Source organism: Polypterus senegalus, chromosome 6 (assembly GCF_016835505.1).
Source record: "Polypterus senegalus isolate Bchr_013 chromosome 6, ASM1683550v1, whole genome shotgun sequence".
Lineage (NCBI taxonomy): Eukaryota > Metazoa > Chordata > Cladistia > Polypteriformes > Polypteridae > Polypterus > Polypterus senegalus.
Genome location: NC_053159.1, coordinates 108348697 through 108366235, shown reverse-complemented (window position 1 = coordinate 108366235; position 17539 = coordinate 108348697). Strand labels below are relative to the sequence as shown.

At 37.3% G+C, this 17539-nt stretch overlaps 1 protein-coding gene across 2 annotated transcripts in view; it reads left to right on the top strand.

Moving 5' to 3' along the window:
* tbx4 (T-box transcription factor 4) overlaps positions 1-17334 on the top strand; it is a 106726-nt gene extending 89392 nt beyond the window's left edge. For both annotated transcript variants that reach the window (XM_039756730.1, XM_039756731.1), the window contains exons 7-9: positions 8300-8388; positions 8601-8824; positions 12748-17334. In XM_039756730.1, the coding sequence (XP_039612664.1) occupies positions 8300-8388; positions 8601-8824; positions 12748-13406 (972 nt within the window). In that variant the 3' untranslated portion in view covers positions 13407-17334. The remainder of the gene's footprint in view (positions 1-8299; positions 8389-8600; positions 8825-12747) is intronic.
* The last annotated feature ends 205 nt before the right edge of the window (positions 17335-17539 follow it).

Below are 17539 nucleotides of genomic sequence, written 5' to 3'. Positions count from 1 at the left end.
CTTGTTTAACATTTTATGAAATGGCTGTATATTTTAAAGCACTTATAGTCTGTATTTTAATTTTAAATATGAAGTTTTGACAAAACTGAAAAAAACAATTAACTTTAGCGTTGGCCATAAATGTTTTTGTGTCTGAAATTTTGCAATGTGATGCACTGTATCAGGCATTTTGTTTTAATATTAATACAATCAAGAATAGTATTTGAAATTGTATCTATAGCATTTAGGTCTAAACAAGTGGAGGCTCTATAGGGCATTCCAACCACAGGAAGAGAATTGACACCACTCCCATGCCATTTTAGTTAAACATAAAATGTTTTATGTAGCGCCACTAATAGCCTACAAGGCTTCTCTAATAGCAGTGGCACTCGAACATAGCTCTTCAAAGTATCTCTTTTAGACAGTCAGGCTGACTGTTTTGTTCTCTGTGGTTTTGGTCCCATTTAATGCACATAGTACACCTCCAAAGTTCTTTTCTCACCTGTAGCCAGACATGAAATGCCTTCATGCCTTGTGAAAGCTTCTTTCAAAGGCCTTTCCTCGGTCACGTGGCTTGAGGTGTGGTCTTAGGCCATTCTTCTACAGACCTCCCCTGTGTGTGGTGCAGTACAGTTGACTTCATGTCCTTACATGAGGAAAACACTCTTTGATGCATCTAGACCACCTCGTTCCAGCAACTCTAGTCCTTGTCTGTGTCCGAAGCCCTGATGTCATAATGAAGCCAAGTAAGCAGTTAAAGCATGAGTTTTGTGTTTATGAACTCAAAGATATTCTTGTACATTGTGGCATAAATTTACAGTAGAGCCTTTTTAATCTAGAACTGATAAGACTGCACTCAGTGTGGATTAGTAAAAGTTTGGAAAGCTATCTTTAATATTTCAGTTTTCATTTACAGTTTCTAGTTACTTTGCAATTTTTTACCACACTTATGTTAACTTCACCTGTTTGTTGTCTGGTACAAATCTTGTAATCGATATTTAACCCACTTCCTATTGTCCAAATGACTTGAAATTTTGCACACTTACTCACTTCCAATGACAACACACAAATCAATAACATGTTTCACTATTTGATCAATTAATCCATGTTAATTAAGAAATTATTTTTTCATATGAAGAATAGTTCAAGGTTTCACCAATAGAAGGCGCTAGTAAAGGATAGAAATATTATGCAATAGATGGCATTAGCATCGGTTAGAACATTTCATTCGAGAATATTTGAAAAATTTTCAAGACTAAAAAATTGAAAATATAAATATAAAAACATACTTTTTAAAAACCACACTTATATTAAGTTAAAAGGTGTACTAAAAAGTAAAAAATAAGTCTCCCATACATCACTTTTAAATTAAAAGCGTGGGCACTTTTCATCAATCAACATTCAAAAAGAGCCCATGCTTTTATTTTTTTTATGAGTGATGTATGAGAGACTTATTTTTTACTTTTTAGTACACTTTTTAACTTAATATAAGCATAGTTTTTTAAAAAGTATACATATATACAGTATATATATATTTTCCAATTGGAAACAGTTTGTTTTGCCACACCTAATTCAAAAGTAATCTTTTGTAAACTTTCCCCCAATAATGTGAAAAAAGCAACACATTTTTGTTCCATCAACATTGTAACACTTTCTTTTTGTTGGCATCTTATGTTAACCCAACCTAGAAAAAAAAACACAAAAAAATAAGGTAAGGTGTACACATGGGCATAAATATATTGCACAATTTGCAGGAAAATACACATAAATAAGTTATTTTTATAACACCTTAAATATATCTTTTTTCTTAATAATTGGAGTTTTTCCTACAATGGAACATTCAGTCCGTATTAACTGAAAGTCTGTACCATTGGTGTCTGGATTAACTGGGTCCTAATGTGTTTGCCCTGTAAAATTGTATTGCTAAGTAATGCATTATTTATAAACAGTAGTCCGTTAATTTAAAAATGTTATTCATATGAATGTTATAGAGACTTCCCTGTACAAAAGTAATTTAAGCATCAGTACAACATATATACCTAATAAATTCAAGCAATGAAGACGTGCCAATCACATAAGCTTTTAAATCAAAGTGGTGTGAAATAATGCATATCATAAAGTAGCTGTTAGAATTCAATATGCATTTACCATAAATATGTGAAAGGATTACAGAAGGAATCCATAGAAAATAGCACACACACACACATACGCATATATACACCTTGGTTACCAATGAATCAGACCAGCACTAACATGGTATAGATGGATGCGCACCTTCCAAAGTATTTACACACCTTGAACTCCATTCTGTACACAGGGGATGCACAAAACAGTGTGTTTCTTTGTGCCAGTCCCAAGCCCAGATAAATTGGGAGGGTTACGTCAGGAAGGGCATCCGGTGTAAAATTTTGCCAAATCAATATGCGGACAACGATATAAATTTCCATACTGGATCAGTCGAGCTCCGGGTTAACAATGACCGCCACCAGTACTGTTAGCCAACAGGGTGCTGGTGGAAATTAGGCTACTGTTGGCTGAAGAAGAAGAAGGAGAAGAAGAGGGAGGAGACGTGTCCGGAGGCAGGAGGAGAGGAGGAAAGTAAAGAGAGTGGAATTGAGGGTAGGAACTTTGAATGTTGGCAGTATGACTGGTAAGGGGAGTGAGTTAGCCGATATGATGGAGAGAAGGAAGGTTGATATATTGTGCGTGCAAGAGACTAAATGGAAGGGGAGTAAGGCCAGGTAGATTGGAGATGGATTCAAATTGTTCTATCATGGTGTGGATAGGAGGAGAAATGGAGTAGGGGTTATTCGGAAGGAACAGTATGTCAAGAGTGTTTTGGAGGTGAAAAGAGTGTCAGGCAGAGTAATGATTATGAAGCTGGAAATTGGAGGTGTGATGATGAATGTTGTTAGTGCATATGTCTCGCAAGTTGGATGTGCAATGGATGAGAAAGAAGAAGTGATAAACAGTGTACCCAAGGGACAAAATGTTGTATTTGGGGTGGATTTCAATGGACCTGCTGATGAAGGGAACAGAGGAGACCAGGAGGTGATGGGTAGGTATGGTCTTAAGGAGAGGAATGAAGAAGGTCAGAGGATAGTGGATTTTGCTAAAAGAATAGACATGGCTATGGTGAATACGTATTTTATGAAGAGGGAGGAATGTAGGGTTATGTACAAGAGTGGAGGAAGATGCACACAGGTAGATTACATCCTATGCAGAGAATCAATATGAAGGAGATTGAAGACTGCAAAGTGGTGACAGGGGTAAGTGTAGTTAAGCAGCACAGGGTGGTGGTCTATAGGATGATGTTGGAGATCAAGAAGAGGAAGAGATTGAGGGCAGAGTCAAGGATCAAATGGTGGAAGTTGAAAAAGGAAGACTGCAAGGTTGAGTTTAGGGAGGAGGTGAGACAGGCATTAGGTGGTAGTGAAGAGTTACCAAACAGTTGGGACAGCAGATGTAGTAAGGGTGACAGCAAGAAGGGTGCTTGGCATGACATCTAGACAGAAGAAGGAGAATAAGGAAACCTGGTGGTGAAATGGGGAAGTACAGGAGAGTATACAAAGGAAAAGGATGGCAAAGAAGAAGTGGGATAGAGAGATGCAGAACGTAGACAAGAGTACAAGGAGATAAGGTGCAAGGTGAAGAGAGAGGTGGCGAAGGCTAAAGAAAAGTCTTATGATGAGTTGTATGAGAGGTTGGACACTAAGGATGGAGAAAAAAACCTGCACCAATTGGCTAGACAGATGGACTGTGCTGGGAAAGATGTGCAGCAGGTTAGGGTAATAAAGGATAAAGAAGGAAAGATACTCACAAGTGAGGAGAGTGTGTTGAGCAGATTGAAAGAGTACTTTGAGAGGCTGATGAATGAAGAGAACAAGAGAGAGAAGAGGTTGGATGATGTGGAGATAGTGAATCAGGAAGTGCAACAACTTAGCAAGGAGGAAGTAAGGACAGCTATGAAGAGAATGAAAAATGGATACTGTGGAAGCATGGAGGTTTTTAGGAAAGATGGCAGTGGAGTTTTTAACCTGATTGTTTAATGGAATCTTGGATAGTGAGAGGGTGTCTGAGTAGTGGAGAAGAAGTGTACTGGTGCCGAAAATGTAAGAATAAGGCGGATGTGCAAAATTGTAGTAACTACAGGGGGATAAAATTGATGAGCCACAGCATGAAGTTATGGGAAAGAGTAGTGGAAGCTAGGTTAAGAAGTGAGGTGATGATTAGTGAGCAGCTGTATGGTTTCATGCCAAGAAAGAGCACCACAGATGTGTGTTTGCTCTGAGGGTGTTGATGGAGAAGTATAGAGAAGGCCAGAAGGAGTTGCATTGCGTCTTTGTGGACCTGGAGAAAGCATATAACAGGGTGCCCCTAGAGGAGTTGTGGTTTTGTATGAGGAAGTCGGGAGTGGCAGAGAAGTATGTTAGAGTTGTACAGGATATGTACGAGGGAAGTGTGACCATGGTGAGGTCTGTGGTAGGAGTGACGGATGCATTCAATTTGGAGGTGGGATTACATCAGGGATCGGCTCTGAGCCATTTCTTATTTGCAATTGTGATAGACAGGTTGACAGACAAAATTAGACAGGAGTCCCCATGGACGATGACATTGTGATCTGTAGCGATAGTAGGGAGCAGGTTGAGGAGACCCTGGAGAGGTGGAGATATGCTCTAGAGAGGAGAGAAGAGGATTGAAGGTCAGTAGGAACAAGACAGAATACATGTGTGTAAATGGGAGGGAGGTCAGTGGAATGGTGAGGATGCAAGGAGTAGAGTTGGTGAAGGTGGATGAGTTTAAATACTTGGGATCAACAGTACAGAGTAATGGGGATTGTGGAAGAGAGGTGAAAACGAGAGTGCAGGCAGGGTGGAATGGGTGGAGAAGAGCATCAGGAGTGATTTGTGACAGACAGATATCAGCAAGAGTGAAAGGGAAGGTCTACAGGATGGTAGTGAGACCAACTATGTTATATGAGTTGGAGACAGAGCTGAAGGTAGTAGAGTTAAAGATGCTAAGATTTGCATTAGGTGTGACGAGGATGGACAGGATTAGAATTGAGTACATTAGAGGGTCAGCTCAAGTTGGAAAGTTGGGAGACAAAGTCAGAGAGGCTAGACTGCGTTGGTTTGGACATGTGCAGAGGAGAAATGCTGAGTATATTGGGAGAAGGATGCTAAGGATAGAGCTGCCAGGCAAGAGGAAAAGAGGAAGGCCTAAGAGAAGGCTTATGGATGTGGTGAGAGAGGAGATTCAGGTCATGAGTGTAACTGAACAAGATGCAGAGGACAGAAAGATGAAAGAAGATGATCTGCTGTGGCAACCCCTAACAAGAGCAGCCGAAAGAAGAAGACACTCCATTCTGTAAATATTATCAATAAGTGGCATTTTTGTACATCAAGGACAATATGCAGTATAGGACACCTACGCACGTTGTGTATTGGTAACACTGCTGCCTGGCAATAAAGAGATCATAGGTTTGCATCCAGGGTCCTCCCTGCGTGGAGTATGCAAAGCACTTTGTGTAGCAGGTAAAGCACTATATAAATGTAAAGAATTATTATTATAATTGATGATTTGTTAATTTCAAATTTTAAACGTTATGCTTTTTCATCAAATAAACAAAACATACTGTATAGTGCTAACACTAGGCCTATATATACCTTTACAGTACTTCAAACTTGATCCAAACGCAACATATGCATACTGCCACCTTTTTGTTTACAGAGGCACTATTAATCACATATATGGTGATTTCAAACAAACCTCTGGTCCCTCAATATACAGTAGACCTTGTAATCCATTTGTGTTAGTTACTGTTATCACTTGTTACAGGGTTGTGCACTGATAGCTTTGATAGTTCTTTTTTATTCTGCTAAAAGCACTTTGTGATGTGCCTGTTCATATATGACCAAAATATTTATTTGATTTCAAAAGGTAAACAAAATGGTATTGCTAATGCTGTGCACTTTTTATGATTTTACGCACCTTGAGAAGTGCCTGGGTCAGATGTGAGCAAATTTTAAAGGGAAACAATGAATAAACATTACTTGTTTTTCAATACATTCATTTGTGTTGGTTTTAAATTTTCATTAACTACTGCTTACCGGCATCTGAAAATGTGTGGCCCAGTTAAATTTCTTGAGTTTGAAAATCTGACCCAACTGAATTTGTAATTGAATAGTCCTGATGTATATGAATGGTAATTGAACGGAGTACATCTAAATAATAATATTTTGAAAGACTGACTTTAAACTAATAGACTTACTAAATTTACTTGTAATGTAGGTATGTTCTGTTTGAGGGAAATGTGAACAAGACATGGTAAGAATGAGTGATGCCTCAACAAACAACCCTTTTAGGCTTTATTAGGGAAACAAAATAAAAAGAATTGCAAAATATTCCAGAGTCTGTTCTGGTAACTTTGGGTTTGAAACCAACACTGCTACCAAGTGAATCCAGCTTTTGTAATTGTGGCGTGTTACATAACCTGAAACTATATAGATATAATATTAAAAGGCGATACCCCTCCCTTAGCAATACGGCGGTAAGAAGTCACATAGAAGAAATAACTTGGCTTTCTTTAACGATGATTTATGCGGCATAACAGATGAGGAAAACATTACAAGACTGTCACCGAAGTTGAGCACAGTGTATAGAGTCTGCCATTTTCGTTGATGCGCTGGAAGGATTTTCAGGATCGGATGACGGCATCTCCCATCCGTCCATCGGCTTCAAAGGTGTGCCAGGCAATGTTCCAAGGCTTTATACTTTTTGTCCATGTACAGGTCCCCACTTAGGTAAATTATACCATTCCAAACAAGGAAAAGAAGATCCAATTTCATGCTGACTCACAGAAATAGTGCATATTGCCCATGTCGCAGTTGTCCTTAACTTGTCTTGTCTTAAGATGCTTGCCTAGCAATTCTAAATGCTGGGCCCCTGTTCTAAATCTGGCTTTGTGTTAGCTATACATCTGAGAAGAAAAGAAAAGCAGATTTAAAATATTTGCACAGAGCACAGTGACATATAAACTTATATTCTGATTACACCAAGTATGCTGGAAAATCTACAACCACTAAGTCACAGATCTGTCTGATATTCACATACTAAACCCTGCAGCTCACTGGTACAACAGGTACAATGTGTAGTCCGAATTCAGGATATCGAAAGATGCAGCTTTGGCATTTTGGTTATTGAGGACAGACTCACTTGTTGATTCAGAAATTGGAAACACACATTTCAGGTATGTTCAAAAACTCAAAGGGCAGCATTTGTAATCTGACCGAACTACAAACCCAGTTAAGTCCTCATTCCTAGACAATCATTCCTGTATCTACGTTGATATTCCAACATGTAACCTGACTCAAATTACTTGATCTGTTTCTGGTTCCTATTAATTATTTATTGTTTTGTGCTTGACATTAGTTTGTATTCAGTGTTACTAATTTGATTTTATTCCATGCTATTATTCCTTTTGTACCAGTTCAAATATTTGTGAAGTCCTTAGGACATGAGAAAAGTGCTATATAAATAATACTTTATTTATTATTGTTAAATTACAAGAAACGCCAGAAATAAATGGTACTCCTACTGTTATATGATGTTACTGGTCAAAATTCTAACGGATATTATTTGGGCATTTGTGCCTTATGATGGGCTGGTGTCTTGTACATACTGTATCATCAAAAAGGCAGTCAGTTTAATTTCACCATTGATAAGTGGATTTAAATTAGTGTTGTCAAAATCATTCAAACTAGACAGGAAAAATAAAAAAACAAAATCTGATAAAACTACTTACATTTGAATGACTAGGCCTCAAGAATTTTATTTTTGATTCCCAGTTGGGTTGCCTTCAGCATGAAGCAGGTTGTTTGCATGTTAATATTGACTCCCCTTCATACCTACTTGTTCCTTTTAGAGTATTAAGTCATGCATGTTAGATTATTTGTCAAATCTCAACTCGCCTGACATAAGACTTGATGTGGATGTTTGAAAGTGGGTCTAGTCAAAGAGTGCTGTCCTGTGCTGGGTGATGCCTGTCATGTGCCTGCTATAACAGCAATTATTCATTAAAGCAACTTAAAAAGCAAATTAATAGAAGGATGGAATCATTGTCTCCATATGAAATCCAATAATTTGAAATGATAAATGGCCAGGTAGTACATTATGAATATGTTAAATTGGTAAAAAAAATATTTAATACATTATGCAATATTTCAATGAAGTCTTTAGTATTGGCATGGTAAATCTGAGGGGGGAAATGACTAGAAACATTTTCTGTGTAAGTTAACATTAAGTCTTCATTTTACTGCAGATAACCCAGCTAAAAATTGAAAATAATCCATTTGCTAAAGGATTCAGAGGAAGTGACGAGAGTGATATGAGATTATCCCGACTGCAGAGGTTAGTAGCAGTGTCACCTTCAAGCATTTAGCATTAAGTCAACTGAAGTACTGAAGTCTGTAAAAATGTGCAGAATTCCTTTCATTGGAAAGGAAAACAGAAGTGTAAACCATTCCTGATAGATGATTGAATTAATGCATTGTAATTGACCATCATAAGGCAGCTATAAGTGTTAAGCTTGATTAAACACAAATACGTTTTTTATCTTTCAGCAAAGATTATCCAGTGATTTCCAAAAACATCGTCAGGCAAACACTTGTTTCAGCTCACTCACAGTTTCTGGGGAAGCCAGTCAGCAGTCCACAATGCGGGAGTCAACAGTGTGACATCAGCACTCATGTGCCTTTAGGTGCCCTGGACACCCATGATCTGCCCTTCAATTCTTTCTCAACTCCTCGGGACTCTAACTTGCTGTACCATTGCTTCAAGCGCACAGGTGACCAGTTTTCTTTCTTTAATCACATGTGGCAATGCGTAGTAAATCACTCTGGCCGCATAATTCAAGCACTCTAAGTGCTGTGTCTGTATAAACTGTGATTGTGGAACTGCTTTTATGCCGGCTTCTCCAGGTAGTCCTATCCTTTTCAGACAGGCAGGAGCGGACTGGGTCTTGAAACAGGCCCAGGCGTCCTTCAACGAGTGAGGTGACGAGGTTGACCCACTCGGCCCCTTATTCATTGTAATTTTCTTAAAATTTGTGATGAGTACGCAGCTCGCTACTTGCTATGAGCCTATGATATGAATTCTACCTTAAATGGTGCCAAACTTAATCTGTACACTGTTGTTTAGACTCAACTTAAAAATTGACGACATGTTTAGAAATAAAATATAATGAAAAATAAAAATTTTGTAACATGGCTTACACGTTATTAGAGTAAATGTCAAATGTCAATGTCATGTCCAAGTGCCAGTACCCTAGTAGGCTAGAAGCTTACGCGGTTCGCTGCTTTTAGCAGCCACGTCATCAACAGTACTGTTAGTGTCAAGTTTGGCTAGGATACTATAAATGTTCCGTCTTAATATGAAAAATTTCTATCCTGTGTTTTATAACTTTATTCATCATACTAATAATGGCAGCTGAAAACCACTAATTATCGCTCACGCTAACGACCAGAGAACAATAAAATGCATAATACATAATCTAAACTAATTATTAGTACTGAAGAATTTAAATACTAGATATGAGATAAAATAAATTGCAATAATGTATATGTTAATTGAAATGTAGCCATATCGAAACAGAAATCAGCAAAAGGCAGTTTTGACCAAACTTTTCACTTCAACGTTGTGTACTGACAACTAAAACAACTTGATGATGTAATACGGCATATTATATAGGACTATATAAATCGCAGTACCAGACAGATAATGTTTAGTAGTTTAGAAAATTATTTTTAATGTCAAACAGTAACCAGTATATAAAATTTATTTCATGAAACGGATGACCCATGACCAGACCAGAGTCCGCGGCCCACCAGGCTTTGCCCAAATGCCCTAATGGCCAGTCCACCCCTGCAGACAGGTCTCAACCACCTGATTTGTGTGTGTGTGTGTGTCTCTCTCTCTCTCTCTCAGGTCAGGACCCAGAGGCACTACACTATTATTTTTACGGAGCTCCAGTTAAAAAATACTTGTGTAGAGTATAATAATTACAAAGTCATTGATAATGATGAACAATTTGAGGATAGTATTTGTGCAGTATTAACATAATTTTAATGTATGTCTATTTAGGAGATGTTTATACTTTCAATTAAATCAATCTTTAGCAGTGCATTCAAAATCTACAGTCATAGGATTAGGATTTTTTTGTTGTTGTATTTGTAGGTGCGTATAATACATTGGTCTTGTTTTCTTACTGCCTTCTTTTCAACTTACCTTTTAGGAAAGCATTCAAATTGAGATTGAATTTTCTTAAAAGTTCAGATTTAAGGTCATTGTTTTAAGTTTATGCAATGCCATTATTTATTTTAAATGTATTTGTATTGATTCTACATTATTTTTGTGATTCACTGTGTATTTATTTTATGATTTAAGCACTTATTTTATGATTACATCTTTTAATGTTAGATGAGATTATCGCAATTAATTACATACAATGATATACAAGTCAAACCCCATTATAGCGAATAACGAAGTAATGAAATTTACAGAATAATCAATACTTTTTGTTGGCCTGGACAAAACTTTATACAACATCATGTTTAATGGATTTTGATGTGATGAAATGTAAATTTCAGTATAACAAATGTTTTTTTCAACCAAAAATGGCCACTGAAGAAAATAATGTAATGTAAAAAATACTTAAGGCTGCTCCTACATTTTCACCGAATCATGGGAAACCTGCAACAGGCTGTCTATTTCTTGTTACACCAAAAGAAAGTAACAAACTTGTGAAATTTCCAGTCTCAGGCAATCTCAACTAGGCTCGAGAAGAGTGTAGAAGCGAAATCTTACAGGTATAGTCAAATTCTGAGGCAGTGCTCCACCAAGTAGTTGTGTTGTGTGCAGATACTGTACTGTTCGAGTTTCTAGCGCTTCTCAAAGTTTTCTTTGTGGTGAACAAAAAAAGTGAGAAATGGCGTTAGCTTATGCTGAAAAAAAGTTACATCTAATGTCTCATAGGGCGGTATGGTGGCACAGTAGTAGTGCTGCTGCCTCGCAGTAAGGAGACTTGGGTTCACTTCTCGGGTCCTCTCTGCATGGAGTTTGCATGTTCTCCCTGTGTCTGTGTGGGTTTCCTCTGGGTGCACTGGTTTCCTTCCAAAGACATGTAGGTTAGGTGCATTGGCAATCCTAAATTGTCCCGTGTGTGCATTGTGGTGGGCTGGTGCCCTGCCCAGGGTTTGTTTCCTGCATTGCACCCTGCGCTGGCTGGGATTGGCTCCAGCAGACCCCCGTGACCCTGTAGTTAGCGGGTTGGAAAATGACTGACTAATGTGTCATTTTCATTCTGTATTCATACCCGTATTTCTATTTAAAAAAAAGTTGTTATCTAACATATATTTTTCAAACAAAATATTTTTGCAGTTTAAGTAGTGCTGTTTTTTATACAAGTATTGTCAAGCTTGGGTCACATATTTACACGAAAGACAGGAAGGTGAGTCCAAGTTTCCAAGGAAAATACAGGTACTTTATTACTGTATAGAGAAAGTAGGTACAGTCTCAAGACTTCATTCAAAATAGGAGCTATCATTTCAATACTCAAGCACATCAGATAGGAGCTTCAACATGAGGGCAATCGTCCTGCTTTAGCTCCCACCTTCAGATTTGAAGAACACCACGGGCTTGAAATCACCACTGTGGCAGACCAGGAGTGTGCAAAAAAGAGCAGGCCAAACCCCGGTATGAAATGTTCTAAACATTGTGCAACAAGCACGTTATACGGTAAGCCTGATCCTACAGAGGACAACCAATTTGTTTGCCCTCGGTTTACTCTTTACCAGATGCAACAGAGCAGAAACGGGCTCTCCTAGTGCCACTACCATTAGAGATGGTGAATTGCCAGCGAACACAGTCACAACAGTATATGTATTTTCTTCATATTTGTTATAATGAAATTTCTGTTGTAACAAAATATTTTTATGGTTCCATGAATTTCATTACAACAGGATTCCACATGTATATGATCAGATAAAGTATGCAAAAATCTCAAGTAAACTTTTTTCACGTTGTCATTATGGGGTGTTGTGTGTAGAATTCTGAGGAAAAAAAAATAATTGAATCCATTTTGGAATAAGGCTGTAACATAACAAAATGTGGAAAAAGTGATGCACTGTGAATGCTTTCCAGATGCACTGTATATATATATCATTTTTAATGTAGATAGATCATTTCGACCTGGTTATCTTAAAAGTAGCTTGCAAGCCGAAAAAGTGTGGGCACCTCTGCTCTATGGGATTGAAGTGGAGGACATATTGACTAGAGCAGTTGTGTGGCCTGACAATGTACACTGGTCTGGCATTCACTGCCTTAATAAATTACATAGTTTGTAACTTTTTAAGAGGCCACAAATATTTTGTGTGTTTAAATATGTTAAATGGGAGCTACTGTGTTGCAGAGATATGAGGTGGGCTTTAAACACAGACATCCAGCTGCACAATTTAGGCATAGCGATTCAGACACCTTGATCTAAGTTTGAATACAGTTCAGAAGTGTGCTGTCCAAACTCTGAAAAGCCATCATTCAGTTCGGAGCCATAAAGTTTGAATGCTTTAGTAATAAAATGACTTTACTATTTCCTCTAGCAAAAGGCTTTAAATCAATTTTTTGTAGGTTTTATTGTAAAACGCTCTCTACATTGTACTAAAGCAAACAAGTTTGCCTAAAATAAATGCTATTTTTTTAATATTTGTATTGCAGATGGTAGGCACTTGGACCTCACTTGTAAGCGTCCTTATTTGGAGACTTCCTCCATCATTGATGAACGCTATTGTCATCCTGCAGCATCGTATGAACAGGCAGCACAAAATTACCCAAACTCTAATGATCCGGCAGGATCTGGTGAAGCCTGCATGTACACAGCTGCTGAGGGAGACATCTCAGGGAGCCCTGGAGCAGAAGATCATCCAACTTTGTCATCGCTAAACTGCAACATGTGGGCATCTGTTTCTCCATACACAAGCTATAATGTGCAGACGATGGAGACAATGGCTTATTCAACATTCTCTACTCACTTCAGCACTGCTTCTGTAATGCCTCGTCTTGCTACCCCTATGTCAGGGTCGCGGTCACAGGCAGCTACGGATGGCCACCTGACCATTTACAGTCCTCCTCCACAAAGTGAGATTTGCCAAAGAACAACACCATCATCTTCTCCTAACCAAAGTTCCAGAAATCGTGTTGCTCCACACCTCCTGTATGAAAGAAAGCCAAGTTTGTCCTGTTTGGGTAATGACACAAACCATTTTCCAGTATACACCCAGAGTACTTCTTCTTCCAGGGAGTGGTCATCCTATCCACATCCCAGGCTGAGAACTAGTGCTGACAACTGGATAGATGGGTATAAGGAAGATAAATAAATAACCACATGAATCTTCATCCACCCTTCAGCTCATCCTGAATCATGAATTAATAGGCACTACTTTCTAATGGCCATTTGGAAAATGATGAGCATTAGCTTTAATTAAGCTTGACGACAGAACTCAACTTGAACTTGAATGCACTATATGCATCAGAAATGTATATTTGACTCTAACTAGTTGGACAGACTTCATGATATTAAAGAGCGGAAGATGAGACAAAAACCAAGGAGATGGGTCATTCTTAATAGGATAATATGTTAAAAGATAATAATACTGTATTAAGATTCTTAATAAATTATTTTAATTGTTTTGTAACAATCATTATTTAGAAATGTAAAACATGTTTCAATTATTGCTCACAATATATATCAGATGAATGCAGACCCTGGAACTGACAAAAGTAGGCATGTAAACTTACTGTCAACAAGCTTTGACTTTTTGCACTTGGAATACTTCAAACATAATTTAACAGAAATAAAAATAGTCATTTAAGTCATTCATCATATATAAATACATTCATCACAAGTATAGAGTATTCATGCTGAATAAATAAATCACATGGTGTCCCATAAAGGGCTTTTTTCAAGCTTTATACCCAGTGGTCCTGGGGCAGGCTTTAGCTCCCTGTGCTTCTTCAGTGAACTAAACAGATTAGAAAACTCTGTGTATGATCAGTATGTATGGATTTATATGGAGTGTGAGCTAAAGCTTTATTTAGAAAATGATTGTATAAATGCAAAACATGGCTGTATGCAAATTTTATTTCTGATTAACCAAACAAGCCTAAGCCATTAAATCATTTTGTTATAATTTTGTGTAATAACATAAAACTATGTGAATGTAACATTTGTGGTAACCGTCACTCCTTCGTGCTGCCCTCTAGAATGAATACTTTTCCATGATAGACAATGAAACAGAGCCAGGTCTGAAACTGAAATTCTCATTAATATGCCTAAGATGGGACGTAAAGTTAAGGAAATACATTGATATAATAGAACACTACAGTGGTTTTTGTTATGATAGATGATTGATTTGTTTTTCGTTTACTGCACCATATATACTATGAGTAATATCTAGAGCACTGGTAATGTTTGTGGAGTGCCATCTGAGAATGCAGAAGCAATGTATTTTATGGATAACTTCCTAAATATACTGATTATTTCATTAATTTTAGTTTACTCCTATATTATGTTCTTTATTGAGAGCAGAGTGAGAAGCATGATTTATCAAATTCGGCTAGATTATACTCAATATAAGAATTATAAATTAATAAAACATGAAATACTAAAATGTGTATACATTACTAGAATTATGCATTCATTCATTCATTTTCCAAGATAACATTTTTCAATGCAGGGTCAATTCCTGCAGTACTGATACAATAGGATGCCATTCCATCACAAGGCCCACTATTTCACTCCAGATCTTTTTGTTTTTGAGATCTGAGTGGAAACTGGAGTAACTGGAGAAAACTGGAGAAAACTTCCAGAAACATTGTGGAAATGTCACACAGTGAGTGACCACACCAAGAATTTAACTCATGGCTCTGGTGCTAAGATTAAACAGCTCTACATACTATGCCAACTTGTGACTAATATATACTAAGAGAAAAACACAATCTAATACACATAGCGATAAAAAAGAAGAGGGTTCCAATTTGCATGAAGTGGACAAGAGCAATCAGCCTGGTCAGTTTTTCAAACTGTCAGACTTAGGGGTTTTTTTGGTTCATTAAAGCCACTAAAGAGCTATACGCTGAAAAGGCCGACAGAGTCAAGATGACCTCTGGAAGCTTGTACTGCCATTGCCATAGCAATACACCAGAAATGCCTTGATTATGTTTTTGTGCTTTGGAAAAACGACTAGGTGAGTTTGTTGGGGTGAGATCAGTGGTTGATCACCATGACTTATTGCAGCATATATGCCATGATTGTCAATCAATGCCAGTGACAGCAGTTGCAGGAACGCTCTAACACCCCAGAGTCTGAGATACATACTGTAGATGAACATTAACTGAGCAAGGACTAGCAGATCATATGATATTCAGTAACATCCATATGGAGCTGGTGCACTTGGTTGTTTGTTGGGTTATGACCCTGACTGGGTGGTGATATTTCAGATAAGTGAGTCTTCCATGACTTTATATGCTAATGAGTACTTATCATCATCAACTGCATCCTAGATGCAATTGTGATTAGTCCCATGTTTATCTTGGTGTTAAATATCATGAGATCCACACATGGAGATGACATTAATTAGCATAGTGAAACCTCACACGAGACAACAGCAGTTATCATAGTGTGACATAGCATTGTGTGTGATAGCCAGACACCTCTGCTGTGTAGCAACATTGAGAAGGTCTTGTCACTTATCATACAATGTTCTGTAGACAATTACTGCATATATGTACATATGTGTAATTGCATACAGTATATATATTTATACCCACACTGCATAATGGAAGTAAGTACATATCACAAGTTTTGAAAGTTTTTTATGCGTCATCAGATTCACAGGCCTTGAGGAGTGTAAAGTTACAAATTCATTTGATAAAAATGATATAGAAAATAAACTTTGTGTTGCTCCATGGTTCCTGGAAAAGGTCTGGTGTACCTAAGCCAACTGGGCACACAACCCCTTATTACAGGGCAGTTACAAGCAAGTCTCATGATGGTCTGATGTTAGCATATGTCACTGGTCAGCTGGCTCAATTTAATGCCTTCACGGCTTTGGTCTTCAGACTTACTATATATATTTATATTACTTTATTGCGTAGGTGCTGCTTTATTGGATTCATTTCCTGTTTACAGTTAAGTACAGTACATTAACTACATATTTTTCTCAATTACTCAACTACAATGCACTGCCAAGGCCTGCTGCCTAAATCAGTAATATTTCAAAGGAGGATGTCTGTTATGTTTTCTAGTGCTTGATCCTAGACAGTGATGCATGGATTGGCTGTTTGTTGATCTGTACCCACTTTGAAGCACTTGAAAGTGTGAGCTGGCCCAAAGACTCATGTAGAGGTATTTTATATTTTTGGGAAATATTTTAGAGTGCAATTTTGAAAATATTAAAAAAACAAGTCTCCTTTTCATTGTTATGACAAAAATTAAACGAAATATCAGTAAGAAAAATCTAACGCAAAACAATAATAATGCAAACAAAAACAACTTCTCTGTTTTCCAGCATGTAGTCATTGAAAGCATTTGGTATTAAGAATTACAGAACCATCTTGATGACAAGTTTACTGGGTGGCTGGTGTCAATTGTTTCAGTTAAACTAACTAGACTTTTACTTTACATGTTTAGATTTTTGGGGTAGCATTTGTAATTAAATTATTTACAGTACTCAGTATTAATTTAAATTATTTTTTGACTATGACCAGAAGTGGTGTAGTAGTAAATATCAAGACATTTAAGAGTGCCATGAAAGATTTACACCAAACTTTCAAGTAGGTTCGGCCCTTGCAAGAGACTCCATGATGTCACGGACATAGTTGCACTGATGCATATGACTTCAAACTAAAAAAAGAATATTCAGCTGCAGTTACAGTAGTGTGTCCAAATTCAGGAGCTGTTCTGTGATTTGAACTTACTGAATGATAACATTTATATTAAATAATGGCATTTCACACTAACAGCAGAATTCAATTTGAAAGTATGGCTGTTCAGCTAATGCTGTCTGTACCATTCAGCGTGAATAAGCGCACTCCCACCATACATTTATGTAGGTGCACTGCAACCCTAAGGTCTTTATTGGTGAGGCAATGAACCTTTTATGTTTTTGTCAGCATATAAACTCCTGCCATTATACCGTAACTGTATATGTAACATCTGCACTGATTTTATATTTGTTTGTGTGTTTGTCTGGTTTGAATATTAACATGCCATCACCTTAATAAATATACTTTATTCTCTCCTTACTGTTTTTTGTTTGTTTTTCTTAATCATTTTCCATAAATGTGAATTGTTTAGTAAATATTTTTTCTAAGCACACTTTTTTGCTGTGAATAAACAATATAATACCAAATGCCATGAAAAAATGGTAGCATTAGTAGTATTAGTAACAGTGGTATTTGTAATGCTGGGTGCTGGGATGCTGCCCCCACCAAATATTTTAAAAAAATC